This window comes from Triticum aestivum, chromosome 1B (genome assembly GCF_018294505.1).
Source record: "Triticum aestivum cultivar Chinese Spring chromosome 1B, IWGSC CS RefSeq v2.1, whole genome shotgun sequence".
Lineage (NCBI taxonomy): Eukaryota > Viridiplantae > Streptophyta > Magnoliopsida > Poales > Poaceae > Triticum > Triticum aestivum.
Genome location: NC_057795.1, coordinates 525,937,396 through 525,948,616, shown reverse-complemented (window position 1 = coordinate 525,948,616; position 11,221 = coordinate 525,937,396). Strand labels below are relative to the sequence as shown.

The following is an 11,221-nucleotide window of genomic DNA, read 5'->3' as shown; positions in this document are numbered from 1 at the left end:
AGCATCTCAACAAGTATCTCGACAAGCAACTCCTCAAGCATCTCAACAAGCAACTCGACAAGCATCTCGACAAGCAACTCCTCAAGCATCTCAACAAGCATCTCGACGAGCATCTCAACAAGCATCTCGACAAGCAACTCAACAAGCATCTCCTCAAGCATCTGAACTAGCATCTCGACAAGCAACTCAACAAGCAACTCTCTCCATTATCCCAAGATTGTGCAGGGCATTTGCATATACCTCTTGAGGGCATGTAAGTCTTGGAGGTAGCATCCCAAAGTTCTCTAGCCTTTCCTTGTTTGCATGGGGTATTTTATACCCATTGCCCCCTGCATGGTTCAAGATTTCAATCATGCAAGCTTGTAGAGATAGGAAAACTCTGTTCAGCTTGTAAACATCATAGTTTTCAAATTCATCTAGCACACCCTTGATAAGATCCTGAAGCGTTCTAGGGCTTAAACAATCTGTTAGAGATTGCAACAAGCTGAAGAACCCAAGGTCAAGGCCATTCAGATCAGGGCTATTGGCAGGTTGTTGGATTAGTCTGATATCGAGTCCAGTTCTTTCCACGGCTGCTAAAAATTCTGGGTCATTAGGCAAGATATGAGGCTTAGAGTTGTCTTGCTGTATATAGATGGTTTGCCCAGCATCACTCTCAGGCCAAGATGCTTGTATTGCTGGCAGCAGGTTCTCTATCACGAACTCTCTCATTACTTGCCTGTTGACTTTTATTGACTTTGTCTCCAATGTTCCTCTGGGCCTGTTGTCGCTTCTCCTTTGAGCCAGAACTTCTTTCACAAATGGCCAAATTCCAAGTTTTCCAGAGAAGGTCACATTTCCTTCATTATCCCACCTCGGCCTAGCAATCGCTGTCAAGAACATAACCTTTCCAATACAACTGCCGTTTTGCAGAGTTCTTGTAGGCTCTTCCTCCCCATACAACAGATAATAGTTCCTTTTTCTCTTGGTCATATAGAACCATTTCTCATCGATATGAATAATGTTGTGCATGGTCTTGAATTTTGGCCTTCCAGTTTGTGTTGTTGTCTCATCGAGCATTGACAAGCAAAATTTCATTCTATCCTTCTTGTTCTTTTCATTTAGAGCTGGCTTCAAACAATTTGTATGCCTCTTTATCAACTTGAGCATGAACTTCCGGTGGAGTGTCGTAGGGCTGCACCCGAGTTGCTAGGCAAGTGACCTGATAGTAGACCTCCTGTTTAGTGGGATGGTAGGGATTTGCTCTAGATTGATGTCTTTCGGCTTTCTTCCACAATTTCCTTTCCTCTGACCTGAAACATCTACGTCTAGACCTTCAGCAATTTGCTCCATCGCTTTCTTCCAAATCCTTTGTATATTCCAGACACCCACTCCAAAGAAATCAGCAATATTTTTCTTGTCATCTCTCTTAAACTTTCCCTCTCTACTCATGCACAATGTATGCATTGCAACATAAGCAGCATATCTTTTCTTGTCATCTAGTATATCCCTTTTCTGAACTGCTTGCTCAACACCTGCACAAAGAAAATATATTATATATGATCAAATGGAGTACAACAATGCATTTACACAAGTCATTTGAGTCGTTTACTCTCTACTCATGATCATTTGAGTCATTTACCTTGAACAATTGCATCTCCTACATCTTCGTCCATCTCATCTCTTACATCTTCGTCCATTTCATCTTCATCTTCTGCAGGTGGGGTGTAGTTGAGGTCTGGGAGATCCATGTTCTCCAGGCAACTAAAAAGAACTTTCAAGGTAAGAGGTTGAACTTTCAAGATGCACACCAGTACATTTTGGAAATGAAAATGATCAATTGGAGCAGTACAACATTATTGCATACTTTGTTTGCACTATTCTCTTGCTTGCACTGCTTGTTTAACGTTAAATGATCAGATGGAAATGAAAATGATCTTTGAGTAGTTTAGTGTAGGACTTGGAGTAGTACATGAATACTGAATTTGTATACTGAATTTGGAGTATGAAGCAGCTGTATGGATTACTGTTAATTTTGCATACTGAATTTTGAGTAAAATGGAGTAGCTCTGTCACTGAATTTGGCTGGTAAAGATGCAGTAGCAGTAGGAGTTTTTACTACACCTAACTAACGTAGCTACTGGGGTTATTTAGTTATCGCACCTAATTAATTATCATGTGTAATCTGAATGATGTGTGTACCAACTGATGATGGTTCTCAAGTTTAGCATGCATCACCAAGTTAATTTTGCTTTGAGTACATTTAACTTGGAGTCCTCCGGTACTCCAAGATTTGCTACTCAAACAAATTTGGAGTACTTGCACTTGCACACAACACTACGCAGCAATTTTCAATTAATTTTCTTGGATTACTCCATCTTGCTCTGTTAGGTTATCTTGTTTTTCTGTTAATTATTCGATCTTGGATACTTGGAGTACTGATGATGATTGCTGCTGTTATGTTAGGACTTGCAAGCAGTAGTTTTAGTAGTTTAGTGTAGGACTTGCAACAAGAGGAGAGCTACTGTAGTATACTCCTCTTGTGACCTCCATATTCTTGCTCTCTTCTCTCTCTTCCCTCTTCTACAGTAATATGAGCCCTACAGTAATATGACTTGTGACCTTGAATTTTTTCCATCAGATTGTTTTAAAGAAGGGCTATTGAAAAAAGATGTGTGAGGGCATCAGTCACTCTCATGCCGGCATGCCGCACTTTCAGCTAGCAGGTTGGTATCTCAACATTTCTCCATTCAAGTCATTTCCCATAGTGTTTTTTTCGAAGCACTAACTACAAATTTGCATACTAATAATGACCGGACTATTTTATTTACATCAAATTATGTCAAACAGTTTAGATTGTTCAGTCATACCATAGTGTTTAAAAGTTTGGACATTCTGAAGATTCAAATAAAAATAGCCATGTGCACAGTTTACTTGATCATGTCAAGTTACAGGTGAAAGAGACCCTCTTATGGGAATAATGGAGTACAGAAATGATAGTGAGTTCAAAGTAAGGCTGAGGTAAAATTTTCGGAGGCCATGCTCTATGTTTTACCACTACCCTTCTTGGTATTCATGCTCCTGATATTCATACTCCTATTCCTACTCAATTTTACCTGAAATGAGAGTAGCAATTATTTTTGCCCATTAATTCATACTCCTACTGATTTGGAGTACTGATGAAACTAAGAAGTCCAAACATGTGCTAAATTGACAGTACATGCTCATTTTTTGTATTGACAGTACAAGTCCAAACTTGTATTGACAGTACATGTTCTACTCAGTGTTCATCTTTCAGTGTTCAATATCACTGTTCAGTTTCAGTGTTAAATTTCAGTATTACTCCAAGATTGTACTACATGCAATTATTCAAATTATTTAAGACAGATGATTACATCAAGTTTATGATCATCAAATTGTTTACTCGGATGTAGAGGGAGTAATGGGCGAGGAGATGAACCTAGGAGAGCAAAATTGAGAACTCCAGCTAAAGCAGCTCCTGCCCAGCGGCGAGGACTTCAGCGGCAGCAGCACCTGTGCATGGGGAGGAACAGCCCCTGGGCGCGCGTAGGAAGCAGCTCGCCTCCACTAGCGGGCGGCAGTAGAGCACCAGCTCGCCTCCACCAGCGGCCGGCAGTAGATCAGCACCTCGTCTCCACCAGCGGGCGGCAGCAGAGCACCACCTGTGCGCGCGGGGGCCGGGAGGAGCCCCTGGCGTGGGAGAGGAGCGCGGGGGTGGAGGGCAGGTGGCGGAGCCGCGGAGGCGGAGGTGGAGTGCCGGGGCGGAGGTGGAGGGCGGGTGGCAGAGCCGCGGAGGCGGAGGTGGAGTGCCGGGGCGAAGGCGGAGGCGGAAGACGCTGAGGAAGATGACGGACAGATTCAAAGTTTGAACTGAGGGCATAAAGGTCCATTTGCCCGTTTTCACCTGGTCGGAACATATTCCCCAGCGACATACATTTCGGAACAGAGGGAGTACTTAATTGATCCATATATATAGGGCTGGGCTATTCTGCTACCAGTACCAGAATATTATTCTGTTACCCTCGCTCCCTGGACGCGATGCGCTGACTACAGTAGAGACTCGCCAACCCGCCTCCTACCGCCGGCGGCAGCCGTCGCGGGAGAGCGAGCGACGGCGACAGCCGGAGCGAGGGAGCCCGCGGCGCCGTGACGGGTCGCTCCTCCGACCCACGAGCCGCCGCCGGCCGGCCGTCCACATGCCTCCCCGCCGACAGGCTCGCCTCCTCTTGTCTCGGACGAATCCCGCAACCCAATCCCACCACCCCGAGCGCGCCGCCGCCCCCAACCCCGCCGCCGCGTGCCGCCATCCCCAACCCACCCACAGCGCGCCGCCCACGCAAGCGCGCGTCGCTATTCCCATCCCTATCTCCGCGCACCGCCACCCCCAGCCGGACCCGACCCAATCACATCGCCATGGCGCGGTGTCTCCATCTCCCGATGACGGAGCAGCACCTTCCCGACGGCGCGCCTACCACTGCCGACGAGGAACTCTGCCCCAAGCCTCCTCCCTCCTCCTCACGTCTGGATGGGCAAGATCCAGCCGCCGCTGAAGCCTATCCCACCGGCGCAGCTCCCCATCGCCATTGCGCTTCTCCTTCCCCGCGTGTCTCCACTTCCCCTTGCTGCTCGGATTGGTGTGCCGCGGTGCCGCCACTCAGGTCAATTTCATTCCTTCAGCCCTGCATCTCCTTGATGGCTCGTTCGGTCACTTCTACATAATCAGTTCTTTGACATGTGTGTTGCACGGTAGGTGTTTGCAGTAATGCTTGAGCACAGCACCAGCCGCCGCCGCGGTCATTGCGTCCCTGAACTGCCACGCGCCGCCTGCGGCCTTGCTTCTTCCCCTGTCTTCTGCCCGGGCGAACCCCTTTTTGTCCTCCCAGGCACAGCTGCAACCTCCTTCTCAGTCCAAATTGAGCGCTGGTTGTCGTACAAGTTGAATCCCGGCTAGTCTTCGCCAAGGAAGCCATCCTCCCTGTTCTGAACTACCAACAGCCTCTGCAAATGTGTACAAAATTCAAGGTTTGGCCCATGTTTGCTCTGTTTCTGAATTTGAGTATGATTAGGTAGTGTCATTCATTCCCCATTACTTCTCTGAATCTAAAGAATTGATCTAGTTTCAGGTGGATGTTATGGTTATCAGTGAAATGTGAATTGCTAGGAATGTGTAGCATGATCTAGGATAAAATGTTTATATGCTATTGTTGTGCTGATTGTAAATTACCCAGCAAAAACATTTTTTATTCCCTGGATGAAGAACATTTTGTTCCCTAAGTGGAAAGAATTTTTGTTCCCATGATATGTACTACTGTTGGTAAATGAGTCGAGAACTTTTTGTTACTCTGCGTAGAAATGTTTATCACATAGCCAGTAATTAAAAGAAAGTTTAGTTTTTTATATTGTTAAGTTAAGTTCTAAATTTTAGTTCACTTCAATTAAGCTCACTTCTTGTTTATGTTCAGTTCAATAAAACAAAAAATTGAAGGTCAGATATGGCACCAAGATAAGTTAGAAAAAATTATTTCAACATAATGCAATTTGGAGGAACGACAGCGCCCAGGCCATTCACAGCCGCCACCCCACTCTGTTCACCACCGCCAACTGAGGCCGTTCAACGACGTGCCGGGCAGAGGTTCGTTTGCCCCATTGATTCATTCAAAAAATAAAAAAGTTGGGAAGCTCACGGGGACACTCTATAAAAAGTGTTCAATATAGAAGTTCAAATAATTTTTTTCTGCTACTGAAACCAATTATTTGACAGGGAGTTCAAACTTTCTTACATGACTTATGTTACAGCTTGTAGATTCAGATTGTCGGAACAAGTTCTCATACACGCCTTTTGGCTCTGTTACAACTTGCTAAAAGGGTAGAATGTTATTGGTGTTGCAAAAATATCATTTGCTCTCAACTGAATAAGAAGTGTGTAGCGCAAGTTCAGGTATAACTACTGCAAGAGTTCAAAAATCTAAACGAACAAAGCTCTAACCAAAGTTCAAGAATTTTTTCCTTCATAACTTAGTTTTCTTTTGGTTAATTTGTTGTTCTGGGCAGTACAGATGTAGAGTCTTGTGTAGTACATGTGTGTATTGTACATTGTATATTGTTATCACTTACCATACCATCATGGACAGAAATAAGAGAGATACATAGAGTCGTTCTATTAATCAACTTGCTAGCAACACTAGATGCATTTCATCTTTGCAAAAATGTGATATATTTCGTGCAATTTATGAATGATTTGATTTCAATTTTGAGCTATCATGCAACTTAGTTAAAACATGCATTTTAGTTCAAACACTAAGTTTTGGACCATAGAGTTCATGTTTTAAAAATTTGTATAAATTCCAAACAGTCTGTAAATTCCCATCGAGTAGGTGCGCGTATTGAGCGGCTACTGAACTTGTGTGGCAGCTGCTTTTGGACTGCCCAGGAAGCACGTCATTATAGATGGCAAAAATTTGTAACCTATATAACTCCTGTTTGTTCTGACTTCTTGTTTCTCTACAGCGGCCAAATCCCAGCACACCTGATAGTTCAAACTTACACCTGGCCTGCGACCAACTGCACCGCCTCTATAAGCTCCTCGGGAATGACTTGGTAGTAGCTGGGACCCCCCTACAGCGGAAAAATCCCGGCGCACCCAGCCGCCGCTCGTGATCCCCGCTCCTTCAGCTCGACTTCGCCGGTGCCGTCAGTCCACAGGAGTAGGAGCGGCATGCCTGGCAACAAACAAGACATAAGGTATGTGCTTGGAAATTTAAAATTCTGTATACATTTGCCTAAGTTAGCTTATCCTCCCATTAGTCTTATGATTTAGACTAAATTTTAGCCATGATTGAGACTTTCTTTTTTCAATAAATAAGTTCACTATCTCAGTATAATTAGTTGACCATCTCAGTACAACTATTATTGGGTGTGCCAAAACTAGATGCTTGACTGCCTTATTATTATCACTAGTGCTTTGTGTATTCAGATTGCTCCTTCAGTCCAACCTGACCCCCGCGTCCCACTCAGCCATCCGGTCTGACATCATGTTTGTATTCTTCTTCGCCTCTCACTTCGCAGGATTTTTGCCCATTTTCAGTTCTACACTAACGCCGCTTCTAATGGGTGTGTGTGATTATTGGTTCGTGCTTGTCTTCGTCAGCGCTAGGAGGAAATTTTAGAAAAAAATGTGTTAATGGAGATGCATGGGAGTTGTGCCTCTTAGGTGTTTTCTTTTATAACTTACGACACCAAGGTGGGGGGAAATTTTGTTCTTCAGTTATACAGAATTATTCATTGTTCATCAGTTGCTTATAGGATGGTTTCCTTGGAGAAACATCTCTACTGAATTAGGTGTTGAAAATGTTTTCTTGTAAATGTTTCAGTGGGGGCTCAGTTGCTTCTCTAAATCGAACAATTTGGAGGAGGAATGCGTGAGAAACAAGTCTCCCAACGATGGCAAGGTTAGCCATGTATTCCTATTCTTTGAGTTGTCTCTGTTTCAACCATACAATTCAGCTAGCATAAGGTGGAAAAGGCAAAAAGAGTGGAGACACTGAAATTCATATTTGCCATAGTGATAAACAGTCAGAACCTTACGGTCTTGCAACATATTCAGGATCAATATTCTACTCCAGTTAGATTGTATGTAAATCCTATTAGTCATGGTTTGTCTCAAAAAATTTTATAATGAGGACATAAATAAGTGAGTGAGAGGATTTCATATTATAGAAGTAAACAATCCTTGAGAAGGAATTAATTTCTGACTTTCTGTCCGTTATTTTTTTTAGGAAGTTAAACTAAAAAATAATTCAAGAGCGATTAGAGGAAGTGTCAGATACATTTACGGGGTAGTCATTTTTTGAACTCTTTGCTGCGAAATTCTTACGTTTCGAATGGAATGGTTAGCATGCATCCAGGCTTATGTATAGCAAGATTGTATATATGGTGTTGGAGATCACAATAACGCATGCACTATAGTGTCCACTTGTTGGCACTTCCCATCTCCTGTATTTTTCCGTCTCTAGCTCAGTCGATTGTGCCTTGCTAATGCACTTTTATTATTTGATGAAACAAATAAAAACGCCCTGCTGGTGCGTGTGAATTGAGGCAAATGATGCACTGGTTTTGTGCTTTGCTCACTCCATTGCTGCACTGGTTTGTGCCTGGGAATAGAGTATGTTTATCAGTCCAACATGCATTCTATTCATAAAAAGAAAATGTAAAATGATAGTTTGATGTGTGTGTGTGCAAGAGACGGAAAATTTGTTTTGAATTAAAAACAAATTATCAGTTCGAATTAAAGAAAATGATCAGTTTCAATTAAAGAAAATGAACAGTTTGAATTAAAGATCCATTCAAATTAAAAACAATGATCCGTTCATATTTAAAACAATGATCAGTTTGAGTTAAAAACAAGAAAGAAAAAACGGCTCCGAAAAATATAAACATGGTAGTTATGAATAAAAACAATGACCAGTTCAATGTTTCAAAAAAGGTTTGAATCTAAAAATCCAGCCACCACCTCGTCGCCGTCTTCTCCCTGACCCTTCTTGTTCCCAAGCCCTGCCTCCCATGCACCGTCAGAGGGCGCCGCGCGGGTCATCCTTGCTCCTCCCAACATATAAGCAACTGATGAACAACTATTATTGGGTGTGCCAAAACTAGATGCTTGACTACCTTATTATTATCACTAGTGCTTTGTGTATTCAGATTGCTCCTTCAGTCCAACCTGACACCCGCGTCCCACTCAGCCATCCGGTCTGACATCATCTTCGTATTCTTCTTCGCCTCTCACTCCGCAGGATTTTTGCCCATTTTTCAGTTCTACACTAACGCCGCTTCTAATGGGTGTGTGTGATTATTGGTTCGTGCTTACAATGGATCTCTGCTTCCGGCCGCGGTGGGAACTCCAGGTATGCTACTCGTATTTTGCCATGCTGGGCACCAAGCAGGGCACATGAGGAAGATTGCTCTGCTTTTGTAGTTACTGTGCATCTAGTTAGCTCCTGTGCATCTAGTTTGTTGGGCAAAATGAAAATTACAGTTGAAGGAAAATTGAGGGTTAAAGTTCAGAGGCGTTTGAATAGAAGTTTTTATAGTGTGGTAGCAGAAAAACATAGGGCAGGTCTTGTAGTTTTGAACTTTTGAATGTGTATGTCAATTTTCAGTCAAGTAGCTTTTCAGATCAAAAATGATGTACCGTTAGTCGCTATATTGCTCAGTTCATGTGCAACCATTGGAGGAGTTCAAAAAATCAGAACTCGTCCATTTCCATAAAATTCTGTAAGCTTCATGCGTGTGCTGCTAAAATCTGAAATATTTTTCCAATCATACTAGTACTGATGCAATCACCTAAATACGTTGAAGAAAAAAAAACTATAAGTTTGGTGTGTGTGTGTGTTGCACTAATGTCAGTACTAATGGCGGTTTGTGTGCAGTGCTAATGGTAGTATGATGGATGATAGACTACAGAAATTATTGTTGTGTGTGTGATGGATGATACCACTTGCTTTTCATAACATAAAAGATATACATTAAATGTTTGGATTGACGAGGCCATGTCCGCCTCGGCTTTCTGGGATCTTGAACAATGGAATGACGATACACACTGAAATGGCGTAGAGAATTATGAATGCTCACAGTTGCTACTTGCTAGGGCTGATAGTAGGCTTATTTTCGTTATGCCACTTGCTACTTGTAGTTATCATGGGTGCCCGCTAGACAGGTTGTTTTTGTTAACATGATATTGGTCAATCAATTTTACAGACCTCTTATTGGAATTGGGGTTGCAACTAAAGTAGCAAAAAAATGATACTAGCCAATTAATTTTACAGACCTCTTATTGGAATTGGGGCTGCCTCATGCTCCGGCGTCGCCCTCCGCTGCCTCAGCACGCAGGTCGTTCACCTTCGCCACCCCAGGCCGCTCACCAACACCACCAGTGCCCGTTCAAATGCCGCCCCAACAACCCCATGCGACTTTGTTTCTCTCAACTTAAAAAGCGGTTCAGCACAGTGCATGTCAGACATTAAAGCAATATTCTGTAGTAGCTTCAGAAAATGCAAATGGTCATGTTTCCACAAGACTGGCAGAACACTGCCAACTGAACTGAGCACTGGCGGAACTGTGAAGGTTCGTTCTATAAAATTGCATCAGTTCGCTAGCAAAATCAAAATCGGTTCATCTTCCCTTCGCCAATTGAATTGAACGCTGACGGACATGTGCCCAAAGTTGAAGCAAAGGAGATGAGATGCTACAAAAAAGGTACACATGCTAACAGTAGTTTTACCTTCCAGCCTTTACTCTGCTCTTGTCTGAAGTTTCTGAAAGCAAACCATTAACTTGAAACACCCCACCTCTCCAACGGGTCTAGCCATAGCTGCAGGCAGCAGAGGATAAAAAATGCATGTATTAATTGGAACAAATCACACATAGGCTATGGGCTACGGATCACACATGCATATTAGCAAAATGTGCTATAGATTAGATCAATTGATACCTCCTAGTGTAGTACTTCTATAACTGTATTTGGTCTACACTTATAGGATTTAGGGAAGTACTGCAAAAACATCTTGCATTTAGTTATAGAGGTAGTATCTGATAAACAACATCAGTTCTCATATAAAAATAAAAGTGTCTTAAGTCCGATGAATATAGGTAGTGCAGTATCTGTTACTGAGTTAGTGTGATGAACCGTCGCCACCAAATAATTAGTGGACTGACCAACCTTCGTGAGGCGAACGTCCCCGCCTCCCACCTCCGACAATGTGCCACGCCCTTGCCTCCCACCTCCGGTGGCGGACCATGGATCTGCCTCCGCAGGGGCGGCCACCGGTGGGAAAGCGGAGCATCGGCAACAACCACCTCCGCCCTCCTGCTCCTCCCAGCCGCGCGGCGACCACCTCTGTCGCGCTGAGTTCCCAGCTGCATGCATTCAGGAGCAAGAAAAATGAGAGGTTAATTGTCCGTCCACACTGCCTCTCCTCCCAACTCCACACCAGTTTTATCACAAAAAGCAGAGGATGTCTATTTTATTTCCTGAAACACAAAGTAGGTGTTCTCAGTTCAGTATGTGAGCTATCTCAAGTTCTTGGAAAACATATAAAAAATTCAGACTGTTTTCTAATTATACAGCAGTTTACTATATGGTAGAATTGTAGTTGTTCAGTAAAAAGGTTCACTACCCCACCCGCCACCGTCGCTCCTCCGGTCCGGCGAGACCAGCACTGCCCTC

The 11,221-nt window shown here is 43.5% G+C and overlaps 1 protein-coding gene across 4 annotated transcripts in view; it reads left to right on the top strand.

Annotated features, from left to right (window-relative positions):
* LOC123136405 (cilia- and flagella-associated protein 99) overlaps window positions 1-3,871 on the top strand; it is a 7,121-nt gene extending 3,250 nt beyond the window's left edge. Inside the window, exons 1-5 of one of the 4 annotated variants that reach the window (XM_044555768.1) lie at window positions 7-253; window positions 1,700-1,761; window positions 2,621-2,705; window positions 2,934-3,000; window positions 3,414-3,868. In XM_044555768.1, coding sequence (XP_044411703.1) covers window positions 2,651-2,705; window positions 2,934-3,000; window positions 3,414-3,840 — 549 coding nt within the window. In that variant the 5' untranslated portion in view covers window positions 7-253; window positions 1,700-1,761; window positions 2,621-2,650 and the 3' untranslated portion in view covers window positions 3,841-3,868. Of the gene's footprint in view, window positions 1-6; window positions 254-1,699; window positions 1,762-2,620; window positions 2,706-2,933; window positions 3,001-3,413 lie in introns of those variants that run through there. The other 3 variants (XM_044555761.1, XR_006466909.1, XM_044555776.1) reach the window with 3 other exon arrangements.
* The last annotated feature ends 7,350 nt before the right edge of the window (window positions 3,872-11,221 follow it).